The sequence below is a fragment of the Eretmochelys imbricata genome, chromosome 24 (assembly GCF_965152235.1).
Source record: "Eretmochelys imbricata isolate rEreImb1 chromosome 24, rEreImb1.hap1, whole genome shotgun sequence".
NCBI lineage: Eukaryota > Metazoa > Chordata > Testudines > Cheloniidae > Eretmochelys > Eretmochelys imbricata.
Genome location: NC_135595.1, coordinates 19,778,279 through 19,799,646, shown reverse-complemented (window position 1 = coordinate 19,799,646; position 21,368 = coordinate 19,778,279). Strand labels below are relative to the sequence as shown.

The 21,368-nt window shown below is 53.1% G+C and overlaps 1 protein-coding gene across 1 annotated transcript in view; it reads left to right on the top strand.

Moving 5' to 3' along the window:
* LOC144279630 (phospholipase A2 inhibitor and Ly6/PLAUR domain-containing protein-like) overlaps nt 1-21,115 on the top strand; it is a 68,064-nt gene extending 46,949 nt beyond the window's left edge. The window contains exon 5 of the mRNA XM_077841205.1: nt 20,955-21,115. Within this exon, the coding sequence (XP_077697331.1) occupies nt 20,955-21,115 (161 nt within the window). The remainder of the gene's footprint in view (nt 1-20,954) is intronic.
* The last annotated feature ends 253 nt before the right edge of the window (nt 21,116-21,368 follow it).

The following is a 21,368-nucleotide window of genomic DNA, read 5'->3' as shown; positions in this document are numbered from 1 at the left end:
CATAAATGATCTGGAGGATGGTGTGGATTGCACTCTCAGCAAATTTGCAGATGATACTAAATTAGGAAGAGTGGTAGATACGGTGGCAGGTAGGGTTAGGATACAGAGGGACCTAGACAAATTAGAGGATTGGGCCAAAAGAAATCTGATGAGGTTCAACAAGGACAAGTGCAGAGTCCCGCATTTAGGACGGAAGAATCCTAGGCACCGCTACAGACTAGGGACCGAATGGCTAGGCAGCAGTTCTGCGGGAAAGGACCTAGGGGTGACAGTGGACGAGAAGCTGGATATGAGTCAGCAGTGTGCCCTTCTTGCCAAGAAGGCCAATGGCATTTTGGGATTTATAAGTAGGGGCATAGCCAGCAGATCGAGGGACGTGATCGTTCCCCTCTATTCGACATTGGTGAGGCCTCATCTGGAGTACTGTGTCCAGTTTTGGGCCCCACACTACAAGAAGGATGTGGATAAATTGGAGAGAGTCCAGGGAAGGACAACAAAAATGATTAGGCGTCTGGAGCACATGACTTATGAGGAGAGGCTGAGGGAACTGGGATTGTTTAGTCTGCAGAAGAGAAGAATGAGGAGGGATTTGATAGCTGCTTTCAACTACCTGAGAGGTGGTTCCAGAGAGGATGGTTCTAGACTATTCTCAGTGGTAAAAGATGACAGGACAAGGAGTAATGGTCTCAAGTTGCAGTGGGGGAGGTTTAGGTTGGATATTAGGAAAAACTTTTTCACTAAGAGGGTGGTGAAACACTGGAATGCGTTAACTAGGGAGGTGGTAGAATCTCCTTCCTTAGAAGGTTTTAAGATCAGGCTTGACCAAGCCCTGGCTGGGATGATTTAATTGGGGATTGGTCCTGCTTTGAGCAGGGGGTTGGACTAGATGACCTCCTGAGGTCCCTTCCAACCCTGATATTCTATGATTCTATGAATAGGACTGAGCCCAGTGCAGATCCCTGGGGGACTCCCACTTTTTACCTCTCTCCGTTCTGAAAACTGACCATTTCTTCCTACCCTTTTTTCCCTATCTTTTAACAAGTTACTGAGCCATGAGAGGATTTTATCCCATGACAGCTCACGTTTCTGAAGAGCCTTTGGTGAGTGACCTTTTCAAAGGCTTTCTCAAAATCTAAGTACACTGTATCCACTGGATTCCCCTTGTTCACACGCTTGTTGACCCCCTCAGAGAATTCTAGTAGATTGCTGAGGCGTGATTTCCCTTTACCGAAACCATGTTGATCCTTCCACAACAAATTATGTACCTCTATGTGGCTGACAATTCTCTTCTTTCCTGTAGTTTCAATGAGTTTGCCCTGTACTGAAGTCAGACTTATTGGCCTGTAGTTGCCAGGATCACCTCTGGAGCCCTTTTTAAAAATTGGCGTGTCATTAGCCATCCTCCAGCCAGTTGGGACAGAAGCTGATTTAAATGGTAATTTACAAACCACAATAAGTCGTTCTGTAATTTGACATTTGAGTTCCTTCCGATCTCTTGGGCGAAACCCATCTCGTCCTGGTGACTTATTCCTGTTTAATTTATCAATTTGTTGCAAAAACTCCTGTAATGACTCCTCAATCTGGGACAGTTCCTCAGATTTGTCATGAAAATAGAATGGTTCCGGTTTGGGAATCTCCCTCCCAGCCTCAGCCGTGAAGACCGATGCACAGAATTCATTTAGTTTCTCCGCAGTGGCCTTATCCTCCTTGAGTGCTCCTTTGGCATCTCGGCAAGTAGGACTCCAGGGTTCTCTCTGCAACTCTGCCACAGGAGTGGAGTCTAGAGGGTCAGAGCAAGGGGGCCTGGGACTGAGCCAGGACACCTGGGCTCCACCTTGTACTCTGTGTTCAGACCCCGCCCCCATCTGGAGGACTTACCCAGTGTTAATATCCCAGATTCCTCAACACAATGGTCCTCGGCGCCGGTGCAGGCCAAGGGCTTGTTGTCCTGACAGTTTCCTCCCCACAGGTAGAAGCATGACGGGCACTGCCGGCCGTTGGGGACGGAGCTCACAGTTGGCACTGAGAACAGTCAGACACACACAGTCAGCCAGGGGTGGGGAGTCACCACACGCTGGGCTCGATCCCAGCTCGGGGAAGGGAGTGGGGTCTAGTGGTTAGAGCAGGGGGGCTGGGAGCCAGGACTCCTGGGTTCTATCCAGGCAGGTGTGGGCAGAGCAGGGCTCTAGGTTTGCAGCAGACACACACCTGGGATGGCCCCGGCGTTGCAGCCGTCGGTGTCACAGCAGGCGATGTTCCCCCGCATGGTGACATTGTACGCATAGGTCAGCGAGAAGGGGCCTGGCTCACAGTTCTTGGGCTCCAGGCACGATTTAGCCGTGTAGGACAAGGAGGATCCCTCTGTGGAAGGGAAACAGAGAATCACCTCTGAACTCCAAAATGGACCCCCAGCTGCTCCATCCTCCCCTTTTGTTCCATCCACCCCACCCCCAACTAATCACATCTTCCCCCTCACCCAGATAAAATCCTGTCTTCTGTCTGATCGAGGCCCCACAGCCACCCAGTGCAATTCCCCATCTCATCCCGTCCCCCGTCTATGACATTATCTTTCCAGACTGAGCAGTCCCTGCTCCTGGAGAGGAGCGGAGTCTATTGGTTAGAGTAGGGGGAGGGGCTGGGAGCCAGGACTCCTGGGTTCGACCCCTGGCTTCAGGAGGACAATGGTGTCTACACTGAGTAGAAATCTTCTTTCACTCACCCAGTTTGAACTCTGCCACGACGGTGACGCAGGTCCCTTCCGAGGGGGCGCAGGGCTGCAGGGGGCCGGAGCACAATTGCTCTCTGGACGCACACACCTCGCATTGCAGAGCGCTCCCTGGAGGTTGGAAAAATCCCTTCTCAGTACAAACGCCGGCTCCCCACCCCTCCCCAGGCAGTGCCCGTGGGCGAAATACCACCAGGAACCAAGAGGTGGCGCTGTGGGAGTTGTTACCACCAATGCCTCCTCACTGAACGTGTGGGCAGGCAGATCTTGGAGAAATGCCACCTGCTTTTGCAGCAGTTCTGCCCAGTTCCATTTAACTCTCCGGATGGGGAAAGGCATCTTGCTAGCTGGTCATTTGTATCTGACTCAACACTGCAGACAAGTCTGTTTGCTGCCTGAGTGTCTGTGGCTAGAATACATTTTCAGCTGCTGACGTGGCTATCTGGGGTGCAGCTTGTGCCTGCGAACAAACCCCACTCGTCTGTGTAGACAGAAAAACAAGAATTCGGCTGCTCTGAAGAGGGGTTTCTGCCTGGCTTTGCGGTGAACCTTTCACACACACACACACACACACACACACACCCCCCGCTGTCACTCTCTGCTCCAGGCCTCTGCCTCTCAGCCACACTCGACTTCAGCCCACTTTTCATGGCTGATCCTGCCAATTCTTTTCTTCAGAATACGATTGACGCTTGTTAAGCCTTTGGATTGATGGCTGTGCACCTCCAGCCAGCGATCCCAGGAGCATCAACTCTTTCCATTCCAGAGCATGGGGGCCTTTAATTCATGACGTGAGCGTAAGGTAGTTTTAAGAAAGAAAGAAAGAAAGAAAGATTTTCCCACTTTGGTTTTTTTAGAGCTTTCATGTGGAAACATCAATTAAACCTCAGAACGCCTTCCCCTGCCCCTTCTATGTCCCTAGATGGTAGCAAAGTGATATTCTCCCCATCTAAGAAATAGGGAAACTGAGGTAGAAAAAAGATGTGTTCAATTCAGGTTTAGAACCAAGAAGACAGCCGAGAAGTCCTGACTCCCCGCCCACTCTTACCCACGAGACCCCACTCCTCTTTCAGAGCCATGGACAGAACCCGGGAGTCCTGATTTGCAGCCATCTCTGCTCAAACTCACTACACCCCAGCCCTCTTCCACAGCTGGGGAATGAGCCCAGGAGTCCTGGCTCCCAGCGCCTACCCGTTGCACCCGCATTCCCCTTTCAAACCCGTGGAATGAAGCCAGAAGTCCTGGCAGGAATCTCAGCGCTGACAGGCAGGGGAACATTTCTAGGCAGGATGACATGTGGACGGGGGTGCTGCTCCTCATCCGGATGACCCCAAGCTCGGGCGAGAGCTGGAGGAGGAACGAGAAGAAGGAAGGACAGACGGACTCAGACCCACTGGCCAGGCCCCTAGCGTGGGCTGTGGGAGTCCCAGACTCCAATCCCTGCTCTCCCCGAGTCAGCCTGGGGACGTGGCTCCGGGTTTTCCTCTTGCTGGTTTTACCCACAAATTCCATCCTGACCCCAGAATCCACCATCGACAGCAGCATGTTCCCCAAGTGAATTCCCGACCGCATCACCCGGCTCCCTGTGCCCGGGGACGGACGGGACTCACCTGTGGCCAGGAGAGCGGACAGCAGGCAGAGGGGCAGAGCCACCCACATGGTGCCTGGATGTTAGCTGCAGTGAGGAGAACAGCGAGGAAGCATCTGGCTGTGGTTTTATCCGGCAGGATGGCAAATACCTGCCCCCTGGGGGATCGGTTGGGGCTGCCCCATGACATCCTGGTGGACCCGGAGATGGGAGATTTCACAACCCTGCATGTGACTTTGGCTGATCAGGTGATGCAATGTGTCTTGAGGCCAATTCCCTTGTGCATTAGTGGAGATCAGTGGTTCTCAGCCAGGGGTCCCTGTACTCCAGGGGTACACACAGGTCTTCAGGGGGTACATCAGCTTATCTTGATGTTTGCCTCATTTTACAACAGGCCAGATATAAAGCACTAGTGAAGTCAATACGAGCTAAAATTTCCTGATACAATGACTTGTTTGTGCAGCTCTATGTACTATCCACTGAACTGTAAGAACAATATTTATATCCCAGTGGAGTTATCTTATAATTACATGGTGGAACTGAGAAAGGAAGTTATTTGTCAGTCACAATGTGGCCGTGACACTTATGTATTTTTTATAATAACATAAGAAAGGACCTGTCATAAATATAAAGGGAAGGGGAACCACCTTTCTGTCCCCGGAGCTATAAAATCCCCCATGCCCCGTGGCAAAATACTTTCACCTGTTGTCATAAATAGAAAGGGAAGGGTAAACTCCTTTATAATCCCTCCTCTCCAAAGGAAAAATCCTCTCACCTGTAAAGGGTTAAGAAGCTAAAGGTAACCTCGCTGGCACCTGACCAAAATGAGCAATGAGGAGATAAGATGCTTTCAAAAGCTGGGAGGAGGGAGAAAAACAAAGGGTCTGTGTCTGTCTGTGTGATGCTTTTGCCGGGGACAGAACAGAAATGGACTCTTAGAACTTAGTAAGTAATCTAGCTAGGTATGTGTTAGATTATGATTTCTTTACATGGCTGAGAAAATAGCTGTGCTGAATAGAATGGATATTCCTGTCTGTGTGTCTTTTTGTAACTTAAGGTTTTGCCTAGAGGCATTCTCTCTGTTTTGAATTTAATTCCCCTGTAAGGTATTTGCCTTCCTGATTTTACAGAGGTGATTCTTTTCTACTTCTATTAAAAGTCTTCTTGTAAGGAAACTCAATGCTTTTTCATTGTTCTAAGATCTAAGGGTTTGGGTCTGTGGTCACCTATGCAAATTGGTGAGGATTTGTACCAAACCTTCCCCAGGAAGTTGGGTGCAAGGGTTGGGAGGATTTGGGAGGGAAAGACGTGACCAAACTACGTTTCCCAGTAAACCCAGTTAAAGTTTGGTGGTGGCAGTAGAAATCTAGGGGCAAAGGACAAAAATAATTTGTACCTTGGGGAAGTTTTAACCTAAGCTGGTAAAAGTAAGCTTAGGAGGTTTTCATGCAGGTCCCCACATCTGTACCCTAGAGTTCAGAGTGGGGAAGGAACCTAGACAGGTGTGTAGGGGGATGGATGGACAGGCATGAAGGCAGATGGATGGATGGACAGACAGTCTCTTAGGGGAATGGATGGATGGGTGTTTGGGGGGAAGGGTGGACGTGTAGGAGGATGGACGGACAGAAGGATGGGTGTTGTCAGGGAGTCCCCGGGCGATGCTCTGGACCTGCTCCCTACGAAGGCAGGCAGGACTCTGGGGAAGTCTCCTCTCTGGGAGCAGCCTGTCTGCAGGACACAAAGCTCACCCGGCTTCCACCTTCCTGGGTCTGACCTCGGAGCATTCAGCCTCCTCTGCCATTCCATGCGCTTCCCACAGCGAGTCCGCCCAGGCGGGGTCCTGGGGAAGCCAGAGGGTCCTGCACCCCAACTCCACAGCCAGACGTGACTCTCAGCCAGCCAGTAAAACAGAGGTTTGCAGGGGGGAAGGGCCCAGGCCATCAGTGGCCAGGAAACAGGGTGTCGGCCATTCTCTGTGTCCAGACCCCTGCACACACCTGCCCTCTCGGGCTCTGCAAGGATCATACACCCTTATCCCACCTAGATACTTAAGAACTGCCTAGGGGAAACTGAGGCACCCCCACACTATTCAGAGGAAACATTAAGAACGCTTCCACTTCCTCACAGGTTTATCGGGGATGGATGGAGGGGCGGCCTGCACAGCCTTGCAAAGCACAGAGGGAAACTGAGGCACTCCATGGCATCGTAGAAATAGGAGCTCAATTTCCACTTTGTCGCATCCCTCTGTGCCCCAAACTGCTGCAGACACCAGCCGGTGCACCCTGCCACTGCCAGCACCTATCCAAGGCACTAGCTTTAACAGGGGGAGTGAGATTTAACAGGGGGAGTGAGATCAGCCAAGGCCACCTCCATGAACCCGAGGCCTTCGGGGACCGGACAAGAAAAGGGGGACGCTGGCACCAGAAATTAAAATGGAAATCCTGCTTTATTTCCCTCCTCACCAGATCCTGTTTCCAGTGTAGGAGAAATTCTGTGAGCAACTGCCCTGCTCAGCCACAGCCCTGCCCCGCTGGTCACAGCACCTGCCTCGGTGTCTAGGAGGCAAACGCACTGGTCAAGGGTGGGTGGCGCTGACTTTCCACCATCGGTCTCCGCACCGACCGTTTGCCGGCTGTGGTTTGGACACGCGTGCCAAGGGCTTAGCACACCTGGGCTCCAGGCCCCTCTCTGCCAGCCGCCCTGTGTGACCTGGGACACACCACTTAGGCCTAGAGATTCAAAGAGTTAGGTCCTGCTGAGGATCTGTGCCTCAGTTTCCCCCATCTGTTCAATGGGGCTGACAGCCCTGCCCCATCCCACAAGGTGGCTGTGAGGATAATGCATTAAAGATGATGAGGGGTTCAGATGCCATGGTGATGGGCGCCAGATAAGTATTTAGCTAGACATGCTGGGGAGGGTGGTTAACAAGCTCCCTAGGGATGCGGTGGATGCGCCGTCCCTCGGCATCCCCCAGGCCAGGCTGACTGTCCTCCTGGAAGATGCTTTCATCAAACGCACGTGATCGGGCCCCGTGTAGGGAGGACTTCTCCAGCCTGGGCTATGCGGCAGGTCAGACTAGATGCTGGGTATGGGCCCTTCTGGTCTGGGACGCCAGAAAAAAGGGTGAGGTGGCTCCCAGGAATCACCAGCCCTTGGGGCGCTGGTTTCATCTGTAAATAATTTTTGTATCTGTTTTGCTTCTGTAAGCAGTGTCAGGATGAGCTCCACCCTGACATCTGGTGGTGAGGTGTGGCAAGTTGTGGAAAAGAACTTCAGGGGCTGATCTCATTTGCATAGGCACACCCACCATGCCTAGAATGAGGCCATAGCTGCCCAAATGGTCACTTTGGCTGCTGCGGGATCCCCAGTGTCTCTGTTATTGGGGCAGGAAGAATAAATTGTTATTATCCTGATTATGGGAACTGTGCTGGGAACTGTACTTGGCCTTTTGTTATGATGGAGGGACTCACCATCAACTAAGTAGCACTCGCTGGGCAAGGGTCATGGGTTCCAAAACTCTGTGAATGGAGAGTGGCTGGGGACAAGTTTTAATACTTGGTGGTATGGGCCTATTGGTGAGGGTCTTACATGTTAATTCTCTCTCCCTTCCTCTTCTGTCTCCACTGTAGAATATCAGAGATAATTTTGATTTCATTAGAAGTTTAGTTACAGGCTGCTGAGCTCCCTTTGGGCTAATAGTGCACCAGCACTGAGGCTCCCCTACTACAAGCTGAATTCACCAAAGAGCTGAACTGACTAAGAGCTGAAATCACTGAGCGTTGTGTTAAGTAGTGGGGGAGCCTGAAGTTCTATCGTGGAGCAGTTTGCAGGATGGCTGGAGTGCCTTGTGGACAAGCTGGTGGAGCAGTTTGTAGGACAGCAGGAGCTGCTGGTGGGACGCAGAGCAGTTTGTGGACCGGCTGGTGGAGCAGTTCGTTGGACGGCGGGAGCTGCTTGTGGGCCGCGGAGCGGAGCTGAGCGAAGGAGTTCGTGGGGCGGCTGGAGGAGCGGAGCGAAGGCCTATGGAGCTGTGGGGCGGTCAGCTGCAGATCATGTAAGGTGCCTCTTACCCCTGTCCCATCTCCACCCAGGCTGGGGGGTAAGGCTCCGCAGATAAACTTTCGAACTCTGGGGCTGCCCTGACCAGGGACAGAGACTTTTGGGTCCTTAGACTTTTGGGACTTTGGGTGATTTGGGGTTGCTGGACTCAAGAAGCAAAGGGAAAGGGGCATGCCCCAATTTGCTTGGGGTGGGTTTTTTTTGCTCATGGGTTGTGTTATGAATCCTGTTGGTGTTTCCCCAACATAATGCCACATTGTTTCTCTCTCTTATTAAAAGGCTTCTGCTACACTCAGATTGCCTCTTGGAGGCGCTCAGCAGGGGTCAGGTCCCAGGTCACTGGTTGGGGGCTCAAGCCGGTTTGCATTGTGTTATTGGAATGGATCCCCTAGATATTGAACCCGGCCCTTGTTGCTGCCAACTCTGACGGGCAGAAGGGTTACACTTCTAACCAGAAGCGAAGGGAAATGCAGGCTATTCCTTCTCCTGTGTATCCTCCGCCACGCCCAGGAACATCTCCCTCTTCTTTGTGAAGATTCAATCCCGGACCTGCTCTACGAACAGCTGCAATACCCAGTTCTCTCCTGTCCGTACATCTCTGCATCCCTCCCTGCTCGTTCCCAGTGGCCCAGGCTCCGACTGAGTGTCAAACTTGTTCGGAAAAGGTTCTTTTCTGGAGAAGGGTGGGGTCCCGTGTAGCACCTGGTGCCATAGGGGGGACCCTGATCTCAGGGGAGGGAGGCGTGCAGTGCCTGGCACAATGGGGGGCCCCCAGTAGCAGGCTGGGGGGATCTATGCAGTGCCCAGTGCAATCAGGGCCCCTGCTCTGAGGAGTCTGTGCAGCTCTTGGCACAAGGGGTCCCTGATCTCAGTTATTGAGGTGCTAGAAATAAGTGGTAACAAAGTAGAGAAGGCACCTGTCCGCAGCCCTGCCCGTCAACCCCCACCGACCCTCTCTTCAGGGTCTTGCAGGGCCGATCATCAACACCGTCTAGACGGGAGGCCGGTGCCCGATCTGCATTGCCCCGGGTCGGAGCAGCTGTTCCAGCACGGAGACCCTGCAGTGCGAGGGCCGTGCCAGCCAGTGCATTTCCATCAGCGGGCAGATCTCGGAAGGTGAGCGCCTGTCCCGGATTCCTTCCAGCCCCGGCTCTCCGGGCCCATCGGCACTAGGACAAAGGGAGGCCCGGGGCCGGGATTTCCAGTGGGCCAGGCCCCCGCAGCCTCCCGGCAGTTCCCGCTTTACCTGGCTACGCCCTTGGCCCAGCTCTGGGCAAGGCTCAGCCCCAGGCTCCCTATGGGGCCAGAGCCTCTTGTCACAACCTGTGGCTTTGCAAGCGAGTTCGGAGCCACGCTCCCCTGTTCCAAAGCCAGCCGGCTTCCCCCTCTCCCTGTGGACATGGCTCTGACCCGTGTTTAAACCCAAACCCCGCTCCGTCCACACACAGAGCCCCCTGCCCCCACCTGCCCCGCCCTGCCAGGGCAGCTCAGCCAGGGGAGCCCGCACCCCTACCCGCAGTGCAGCGGTGGCGGATTAGCCAATGGGCCGTCAGGGCCTGTGCCCAGCAGCCTCAGCCCATTGGGGGCCCCCTGGAAAATGGGCACCCCTGCACCCCAAGCCCGGTGCCTGGCAGAAGTGCCAGGTGTCGGGGGGAAGCCCCAGCGCCAGGATCCCAGCTGCGGCTGTGGCCCGGGGACTGGAAGAGCTCTCACCCCCAGCTGGTGACGGGACAGATCTTTCCCGGTCTTGGGGACGTGGGTGGGGGGGCTGCAAGGGGGTGGGTGGACGGGGACAGGACTGTGGGTGGAACTGGGGCAGGGCCACGGGGGAAGGAGCAGAACAGGGGTGGGACTGCAGACAGAAGGGGCGGGCGGGCCCCAGGGCCTGCACAGCCCAGCCTTCCCGGCTTCTCGCTGGCCACCATGAGCCTGAAGTAGCAACCGCCGCCGATGGAAGAACAAGAGACGCATGCAGCATGCGGCCAGCTGCTCCCCAGGGCCGGCCAGCTGAGCTCTCACTGCTGTGACCTGCCCTGGGGTCCCGGTTGCTGTCCCGTGGATGCCGTCCCTCCCCTTGACCTCCAACCTAGACCTCCCCCACTGCAACTGGAGACCATTGCTCCTCGTTCTGTCTTCTGCCACCACTGAGAACAGCCGAGCTCCATCCTCTTTGGGACCTCCCTCAGGTAGTTGAAGGCTGCTATCGAATTCCCCCTCACTCTTCTCTTCTGCAGACAAAAGAAGACCAGTTCCCTCAGCCTCCCCTCCTAAGTCACGTGCTCCAGCCCCCTCATCATTTTCGTTGCCCTCCGCTGGACTCTCTCCAATTTGTCCACATCCCTTCTGTAGTGGGGGGCCCAAAACTGGACCCAGTACTCCAGATGTGGCCTCACCAGTGCCGAATAGAGGGGAACAATCACTTCCCTCCATCTGCTGGCAACGCTCCTACTGATGCAGCCCAAAATGCCTTTGGCCTTCTTGGCAACAAGGGAAGATTCTTTTCTACTTCTATTAAAAGTCTTCTTGCTGGGGAGGGTGGTTAACAAGCTCCCTAGGGATCTCCCTAAGGAAACTCAATGTTTTTTCTTTGTCCTAAGATCCAAGGGTTTGGGTCTGTGGTCACCTATGCAAATTGGTGAGGATTTTTACCAAACCTTCCCCAGGAAGTGGGTTGCAAGAGTTGGGAGGATTTTGGGGGGAAAGACGTTTCCAAACTATGTTTTCTCAGGAACCCAGATAAAGTTTGGTGGTGGCAGTGGAAATCCAAGGGAAAGGGTAAAATAGATTGTACCTTGGGGAAGTTTTCACCTAAGCTGGTAAAAGTAAGCTTAGGAGGTTTTCATGCAGGTCCCCACATCTGTACCCTAGAGTTCAGAGTGGGGAAGGAACTTGACAATGCTGTAGGGATGCTAACGAAGAACTTTAGCACCAGAAAAGTGCTGAGTCCAAGGGCAGGGGCCATCGCGTGTGCTGACTGCTATGTTCCTCCCTCCCCACATCGAAGGCAAAGCCCACGTGGGTGGGGACCTGCCACCTTGTTCTCTGGGAGAAGAAGCTGTAAGGATGGATTGAGGGAACCCTGCCTCGCTGGGCTGGCTGGACGCTTACAGGGACCGGAACCGGATGCAAAGCGGGGGTCCCTGGAGACCGTCTGGGAGCACCTGAAAAGACTTGGGAAAATGGCAGTTTTTCCTTCACCGCCACCGTTTGGAATTACAGACTGCAACTCACCTGGGCATGAATTTTACCTGCTTTAACCCCTTGTCACCCTCATTCCCTTTCCTTAGCTCACGAACCTTTAGCAAGATTCCTACAGAGCTGGCTGCCAGCGTTGCCTTTGGTGTAGGATCTGGGGTCCCGTGGCCCTGGGGTAAGAGACCGGTCTTCTGGGGCAGGGGACAACCTGGGTGGGCTGGTTTGGGGTGTACGTGAGGTTTCCTCACAAAGTCCGGCTTGTCTGAGAGTATCTGAGGGGACTGGCTGTGACTCCGGGGTCAGACGGGGGCAGCGATCCAGGAGTTCACGCTGGGTGAAATCTGCTCACAGAGCACCACCGGCTGGGGGGATCTGCCCTATTTCCTGACACCTTCCCTGAGCTCGTCACTCCCAGTGGAGCCGCCCCAGAGAGCGGGACGAACTGAGCCCTGCAAAATCAACCTAGAAGGACATTTCTCCCCTCCAGGGCGTTCCCGCCCGCCTGGACAGCTGGGTGAGCCACGGCCTCTCCTTCCCACAGCCCTCCTTCCCCAGGGGAGCTCAGCCAGCCGGAGCCTTTCCCCCGGCCACGGGCCTTGCCTTGGGGGAGGGGATCTAGGCAGGACTCCTGGGTTCCATTCCCTGGCCCTGCAGTGGGCTTGGGAGCCAGGACTCCTGGGCTCTATCCCTGGCTTTCAGAAGGGAGTGGGCCCTGTTGGGTTACAGGGTGGGGTACTGGGAGTCAGGACTCCAGCGTTCTCTTCCTGCCAGCATCACTTGTGCACAGATAGGGGCGGTGTGGGGCCCGGTACGGGGCAGTCAGGGGACAAGGAGCTGGGGGGTGCTTTCCGGACAACTCACTTTATTCAGCCAATGCACAAAAGGAACACGCAATCCCCCCAAAGGGAGGTGCACTGCAGCCCAGCACGCAGCAGAAGGGGAGGACGCCAGGCCGGGGCTCAGGGCTCCCCGATGCTTCCACTGGCCCAGGGAGCTGGGTAGCAGTCAACCCGGCTCAGCATCTCCACCACGCCCTGGGTGTATTTCTTCACCAAGAATCTCTTCTTGCAGGCGCCAGGGGAGCCACATCCAGCCGCACTCTTCCTCAGTTTGATGTCACCTGGATGAGGGGAGAGAGACGTAATCAGGGGCTCCCAGATCCACCCCCCGACCCCAATAAGGTCTCTCACACACTCCCTTCCCAGGAGGACTGCACCCGGCTCTGCAGGCAGAGTGGGGTCTAGTGCTCAGAGCAGGGGGCTGGAACAATGTGAGAACATAAGAGGAATGGCCCTCCTGGGTCACCCCAAAGGTCCATCTAGCCCAGTATCCTCTGGCCAATGCCAGGTGCCCCAGAGGGAATGAACAGAACAGGGAACCTTCCACTGATCCATCCCCTGTCGCCCATTCCCAGCTCCTGGCAAACAGAGGCTAGGGCCGCCATCGCTGCCCATCCTGGCAATAGCCACAGATGGACCTGTACTCCAGGAACTTCTCTCATTCCTGTTTCAACCCTGTTGTAGTCTTGGCCTTCAAAACATCCTCCGGCAATGAGTTCCACAGGTTGACTGTGCGTTGTGTGAAGCAGTACTTCCTTTTGTTTGTTTTAATCCTGCTGCCTGTGGTGACCCCTCCTTCTTATGTTAGATGGAGTAAATAACACTTCCTTATTTAGTTCCTCCACACCCTTCAACCTTCTCTAGACCTCAATCATATCCCCTCTTAGCCATCTCTTTTCCAGGCTGAAAAGTCCCACTCTTATTCATCTCTCCTCATATGGCAGCCGTTCCAACCCCCTCATCATTTTGTTTGGGCTTTTCTGAAGCTTTTCCAATTCCGATATCTCTTTTCTGAGAGTGAGCGACCACATCCGCCTGCAGTGTTCAAGCTGCGGGCTTCCCATGCATTTATATTGAGGCAACACGATCTATTCTGTCCCATTCTCTGTCCCTTTCTTAATATTTCCCAGCATTCTGTTCCCCTTTTTCACGGCTGCTGCACATGGAGTCATTTCAGAGAACTCTCCACAATGACTCCAAGATCTTTCTTGAGTGGTAAATTCGACCCATCATTGTGTATGTCTAGTTGGGATTACGTTTGCCCATGTGTGTTACTTTGCATTTATCAACATTGAATTTCCTCTGCCGTTTTGTTGTCCAGTCACCCAGTTCTGAGAGATCCTTTAGTACCTCTTCACAGTCTGCTTTGGACTTCACTATCTTGAGTAGGTTTGTATCTTCTGCAAATTTTGCCACCTCACTATTTACCCTTTTTTCCAGAACATTTCGGAATATGGTGAATAGGACTGGGCCCAGTGCGGATCCCTGGGGGACTCCCACTATTTACATCTCTCCGTTCTGAAAACTGACCATTTCTTCCTACCCTTTTTTCCCTATCTTTTAACAAGTTACTGAGCCATGAGAGGATTTTATCCCATGACAGCTCACGTTTCTGAAGAGCCTTTGGTGAGGGACCTTTTCAAAGGCTTTCTGAAAATCTAAGTACACTATAGCCACTGGATCCCCCTTGTCCACACGCTTCTTGACCCCCTCAGAGAATTCTAGTATACTGGTGAGGCGTGGTTTTCCTTTACCGAAACCATGTTGACCCTTCCCCAACAAATTATGTTCATCTGTGTGGCTGACAGTTCTCTTCTTTCCTATAGTTTCAATGAGTTTACCCTGTACTGAAGTCAGACTTACTAGTCTGTAGTTGCTGGGATCACCTCTGGAGCCCTTTTTAGAAATTGGCGTATCATTAGCCATCCTCCAGCCATTTGGGACAGAAGCTGATTTAAATGGTAGGTTAGAAACCACAGTTAGTCATTCTATAATTTGAAATTTGAGTTCCTTCCGAACTCTTGGGCGAATCCCATCTGGTCCTGGTGACTTATTACTGTTTAATTTATCAATTTGTTGCAAAAACTCCTGTAATGACTCCTCAATCTGGGACAGTTCCTCAGATTTGTTATGAAAACAGAATGGCTCAGGTTTGGGAATCTCCCTCCCAGCCTCAGCCGTGAAGACCGATGCACAGAATTCATTTTGTTTCTCCGCAGTGGCCTTATCCTCCTTGGGTGCTCCTTTGGCATCGCGGCAAGTAGGACTCCAGGGTTCTCTCTGCAAATCTGCCAGGGGAGTGGAGTCTAGTGGGTCAGAGCCAGGGGGTCGGGGACTGAGCCAGGACACCTGGGCTCCACCTTGTACTCTGTGTTCAGACCCCGCCCCCATCTGGAGGACTTACCCAGTGTTAATATCCCAGATTCCTCAACACAATGGTCCTCGGCGCCGGTGCAGGCCAAGAGCACCTTCTTCTTCTCCTTCTCATTCCCGTGATATGGCCACACGTTGAAGAACGACAGGCACTGCCGGCCGTTGGGGACGGAGCTCACAGTTGGCACTGAGAACAGTCAGACACACACAGTCAGCCAGGGGTGGGGAGTCACCACACGCTGGGCTCAATCCCAGCTCGGGGAAGGGAGTGGGGTCTAGTGGTTAGAGCAGGGGGGCTGGGAGCCAGGACTCCTGGGTTCTCTCCAGGCAGGTGTGGCCGGAGTAGGGCTCTAGGTTTGCAGCAGACACACACCTGGGATGGCCCCAGCGTTGCAGCCGTCGGTGTTACAGCTCACGATGTTCACCCGCACGGTGACATTGTGCGGGTAGGTCAGCGAGAAGGGGCTGGGCTCATAGTTCTGGGGCTCCAGGCACGATTTAGCCGTGTAGGAGAAGTAGTATCCCTCTGTGGAAGGGAAACAGAGAATCACCTCTGAACTCCCCAATGGACCCCCAGCTGCTCCATCCTCCCCTTTTGTATCCATCCACCCCACCCCCAACTAATCTCATCTTCCCCCCCACCCCCAATAAAATCCTCTCTTCTGTCTGATCCAGCCCCACAGCCACCCACTGAAATTCCCCATCTCATCCCATCCCCCGTCTATGACATTATCTTTCCAGACTGAGCAGTCCCTGCTCCTGGAGAGGAGTGGAGACTATTGGTTAGAGTAGGGGGAGGGACTGGGAGCCAGGACTCCTGGGTTCGACCCCTGGCTTCAGGAGGACAATGGTGTCTACACTTAGTAGAAATCTTCTTTCACTCACCCAGCCTGATCTCTGCCACGACGGTGACGCAGGTCCCTTCCGAGGGGGCGCAGGGCTGCAGGGGGCCGGAGCACGATAGGTCTCTGGACGCACACACCTCGCATTGCAGAGCGCTCCCTGGAGGTTGGAAAAATCCCTTCTCAGTACAAACCCCGGCTCCCCACCCCTCCCCAGGCAGTGCCCGTGGGCGAAATACCACCAGGAACCAAGAGGTGGCGCTGTGGGAGTTGTTACCACCAATGCCTCCTCACTGAACGTGTGGGCAGGCAGATCTTGGAGAAATGCCACCTGCTTTTGCAGCAGTTCTGCCCAGTTCCATTTAACTCTCCGGATGGGGAAAGGCATCTTGCTAGCTGGTCATTTGTATCTGACTCAACACTGCAGACAAGTCTGTTTGCTGCCTGAGTGTCTGTGGCTAGAATACATTTTCAGCTGCTGACGTGGCTATCTGGGGTGCAGCTTGTGCCTGCGAACAAACCCCACACGTCTGTGTAGACAGAAAAACAAGAATTCGGCTGCTCTGAAGAGGGATTTCTGCCTGGCTTTACGGTGAACCTTTCACACACACACACATCCCGTCATAACTCTCTGCTCTCAGAGTTACGTCAGCTCAGCCACACTCGACTTCAGCCCACTTTTCATCGCTGATCCTGCCAATTCTCTTTTTCAGAATACGATTGATGCTTCTTAAGCCTTTGGATTGATGGCTGTGCACCTCCAGCTAGCGATCCCAGGAGCATCAACTCTTTCCTCTCCAGAGTGTGGGGGCCTTTAAATTCATGACGTGAGCGTCAGGTAGTTTTAAGAAAGAAAGAAAGAAAGAAAGAAAGAGAAAAATTTTCCCACTTCGGTTTTTTTAGAGCTTTCATGTGGAAACATCCATTAAACCTCAGAATGCCTTCCTCTGCCACTTCTATGTCCCTAGATGGTAGCAAAGTGATATTCTCCCCATCTAAGAAATAGGGAAACTGAGGTAGAACAAAGATGTGTTCAATTCAGGGTTAGAACCAAGAAGACAGCTGAGAAGTCCTCACTCCTGACTCCCAGCCCACTCTAACCCATGAGACCCCACTCCTCTTTCAGAGCCACGGACAGAACTCCGGAGTCCTGATTTACAACCGTCTCTGCTCAAACTCACTACACCCCAGCCCGCTTCTACAGCTGGGGAATGAGCCCAGGAGTCCTGGCTCTCAGCCCCACCCTTTGCACCCCCATTCCCATTTCAAAGCCGGGGGATGAAGCCAGGAGTCCTGGCAGGAATCTCAGCGCTGGTGGGCAGGGGAACATTTCCAAGCGGGATTATATGTGGATGGGGGTGGTGCTGCTCATCGGGATGACCCCAAGCCTGGGTGAGAGCTGGAGGAGAAACGAGAAGAAGGAAGGACAGACAGACTCTGACCCCCTGGCCAGGCACCTAGCCTGGGCTGTGGGAGTCCCAGGCTCCAATCCCTGCTCTCCCCGAGTCAGCCGGGGGACGTGGCCCTGGGTTTTCCTCTTGCTGGTTTTACCCACAAATTCCATCCTGACCCCAGAATCCGCCATCGACAGCGGCACGTTCCCCAGCTGAATTCTGGCTCCCTGTGCCGGGGGACGGACGGGACTCACCTGTGGCCAGGAGAGCGGACAGCAGGCAGAGGGGCAGAGCCACCCACATGGTGCCCGGGTGTTTACTGCAGTGAGCAGAACAGCGAGGAAGCATCTGGCTGTGGTTTTATCAGGCAGGTTGGCAAATACCTGCCCCCTGGGGGATCAGCTGGGGTTGCCCCATGACATCCTGGTGCGCCCAGAGATGGGAGATTTCACAGCCCTGCATGTGACACTGGCTGATCAGATGATGCCAATGTGTACTGAGGCCAATTCCCTTTTGCATTAGTGGAAATCAGTGGTTCTCAGCCAGGGGTCTGTGTACCCCAGGGGTACACACAGGTCTTCTGGGGGTACATCAGCTCATCTAGATATTTGCCTCGATTTACAACCGGCCACATTAAGGCATGAGTGAAGTCAGTACGAGCTAAACTGTCGACCCCTTGTTCATATTGCTCTATATACTCTACACTGAACTGCAAGCACCAGAAAAGTGTCGACTCCAAAGCCGGGGACCATCGTGTCCTGTCAACTCTCTTCTTCCGAATTTGATTGGTGATCGTTCACCCTTGCCACTGATGGCTTCACACCTCCATCGTGCATGCAAAAACTCTGGGCTGGCTGAAGAGATCCCATGATCGTTAACTCTTTCCTGTCCAGAGCTTGGGAGAGTTTCAATTCAGTCAGTGAACATAAGTTTTTAATTGAAGGACGAAAGAAAGAAAACCAATTGGTCCACTTTGGTTTTTTTCAGAGCTTTCCTCTGGAAACATCACTTCAACCTCCAAATGCCTTCCCCTGCCTTTGCCAGGGTCCCAGGTGGGAGGAAGGGAACATTATCCCCACCTTACAAACAGGGAAACTGAGGCAGAAGGAGGCGGTGTCAGACTTGGAGTCACGAATACAGCCAAGGAGTCAGATTTCAGAGTAGCAGCCATGTTAGTCTGTATCCCCAAAAAGAACGGGAGTACTTGTGGCACCTTAGAGACTAACAAATGTATATGAATCTCAGGAATCTCAGCGCAGGGGGCAGGGGAACATTTCCAAGCAGGATGACAAGGGTGGGGGACGCTTTTCCTGCCTCCTGAGATTTGTCTGTGATTTCCAAAGGTTTCCTGCTTCTCATCAGTGCCCAGCTCCCTGTGCCTGGGGACAGATGGGACTCCCCTGTGACCAGGAGAGCAGACAGCAGGCAGAGGGGCTGGGGCACCCACATGGTGGTCGGGCATTTTCTCCAGGGACCAGAGCAGCCATGAAGCAGCTGGCTGTGGGTACGGCAGGCAGGTTCAGAGAATTAGAGAACCATAGAACACCTCAAAGGGTGGAGATTCCACCCCCTCCCTAGGGAACCCAATGCAGCGCTTCACCACCCTCCTAGTGAAATAGTGTTTCATGATCTCCAGCCTAGACCTCCCCCACTGCAACTGGAGACCATTGCTCCTCGTTCTGTCTTCTGCCACCACTGAGAACAGCCGAGCTCCACCCTCTTTGAACCCCCCTCAGGTAGTTTAAGGCTGCTATCAAATTCCCCCTCACTCTTCTCTTCTGCAGACAAAAGAAGCCCAGTTCCCTCAGCCTCCCCTCCTAAGTCACGTGCCCCAGCCCCCTCATCATTGCCCTCCGCTGGACTCTCTCCAATTTCTCCACATCCCTTCTGTAGTGGGGGGCCCAAAACTGACTGCAAGTTTTTGCAAGAAATTGATAAATTAAACAGTAATAAGTCACCAGGACCAGATGGGATTCGCCCAAGAGTTCGGAAGGAACTCAAATGTCAAATTACAGAACTACTAACTGTGGTTTGTAACCTACCATTTAATCAGCTTCTGTCCCAAATGGCTGGAGGATGGCTAATGACATGCCAATTTCTAAAAAGGGCTCCAGAGGTGATCCCATGAACAACAGGCCAATAAGTCTGACTTCAGTATTGGGCAAACTCATTTAAACTATAGGAAAGAAGAGAACTGTCAGACACATAGATGAACATAATTTGTTGGGGAAGGGTCAACATGGTTTCGGTAAAGGAAAATCACGCCTCACCAATGTACTAGAATTCTCTGAGGGGGTCAACAAGCGAGTGGACAAGGGGGATCCCATGGATATAATGTACTTAGATTTTCAGAAAGCGTCCCTCACCAAAGGCTCTTAAGCAAAGTGAACTGTCATGGGATACAGAGTAACAGCCATGTTAGTCTGTATTCGCAAAAAGAAAAGGAGTCCTTGTGGCACCTTAGAGACTAACCAATTTATTTGAGCATGAGCTTTCGTGAGCTACAGCTCACTTCATCAGATGCATACCGTGGAAACTGCAGCAGACTTTATATATACACAGAGAATATGAAACAATACCTCCTCCCACCCCACTGTCCTGCTGGTAATAGCTTGTCATGGGATAAAATCCTCTTATGGCTCAGTAACTGGTTAAAAGATAGGGAAAAAAGGGTAGGAAAAATGGTCAGTGTTCAGAACGGAGAGAGGTAAATAGTGGGAGTCCCCCAGGGATCTGCACTGGGCCCAGTCCTATTCACCATATTCCGAAATGTTCTGGAAAAAGGGGTAAATAGTGAGGTGGCAAAATTTGCAGAAGATACAAACCTACTCAAGATAGTTAAATCCAAAGGAGACTGCGAAGAGGTACTAAAGGATCTCTCAGAACTGGGTGACTGGGCAACAAAACGGCAGATGAAATTCAATGTTGATAAATGCAAAGTAATGCACATGGGCAAACGTAATCCCAACTAGACATACACAATGATGGGTTGAATTTACCACTCAAGAAAGATCTTGGAGTCATAGTGGAGAGTTCTCTGAAATCATCCACTCCATGCGCAGCGGCCGTGAAGAAAGCGAACAGAATGCTGGGAATCATTAAGAAAGGGACAGAGAATAAGACAGACAATAGCATGTTGCCTCTATATAAATCCATGGGACGCCCACAACTTGAACACTGCGTACGGATGTGGTCGCCCCTTCTCAAAAAAGATATTGGAATTGGAAAAGCTTCAGAAAAGCCCAACCAAAATGATGAGGGGGATGGAAGTGCTGCCATATGAGGAGAGATTAATAAGAGTGGGACTTTTCACCTTGAAAAAGAGACGGCTAAGGGGGCATATGATCGAGGTCTTGAGAAGATTGAAGGGTGTGGAGGAAGGAAATAAGGAAGAGTTATTTACTCCTCCTAACATAAGAACGGGGGGTCACCACAGGCAGCAGGATTAAAACAAACAAAAGGAAGTACTGCTTCACACAATGCACAGTCAACCTGTGGAACTCCTTGCCAGAGGATGTTTTGAAGGCCCAGACTATAACAGGGTTCAAACAGGAACTAGAGAAGTTCCTGGAGGACAGGTCCATCTGTGGCTATTAGCCAGGGTGGGCAGGGATGGTGGCCCTAGCCTCTGTTTGCCAGGAGCTGGGAATGGGCGACAGGGGATGGATCACCGGAAGGTTCCCTGTTCTGTTCATTCCCTCTGGGGCACCTGGCATTGGCCAGAGGATACTGGGCTAGATGGACCTTTGGTGTGACCCAGGGGGGCCGTTCCTCTGTTATGTTCTCACTTTGTTCCAGCCCCCTGCTCTGCGCACGAGACCCCACTCTGCCTACAGAGCCGGGTGCAGTCCTGGTGGGAGGGGAGTGTGTGAGAAACCACATGGGGGTCAGGGGAGGGGATGTGGGAGCCCCTGATGACGTCTCTCTCCCCCCGTCCAGGTGACATCACCGTGAAGAAGGCTGTGGCTGGATGTGCCTCCCCTGGCGCTTGCATGAAGAGAGAGGGGGAGAGAAAATACGCCCAGGGCGTGGTGGAGATGCTGATCCGGGCCGAGTGCTACCCAGCTCCCAGGGCCGGTGGAGGCATCGGGCAGCCCTGAGCCCCAGTCTGGCGTCCTGCCCTTCTGCTGTGTGCCGGGCTGCAGTGCACCTCCCTTCAGCAGCCACCGGCTGCTGCTTCTCTTTGGGGGGATTGCGGGTTTCTTTTGTGCATTGGCTGAATCAAGCGAGTTGTGGGGAAAGCACCCCCCTAGCTCCTTGTCCCCTGACCGCCCCGTACCGGGCCCCCCCGCCCCTATCTGTGCACAAGTGATGCTGGCAGGAAGAGAACCCGGGAGTCCTGACTCCCAGTAA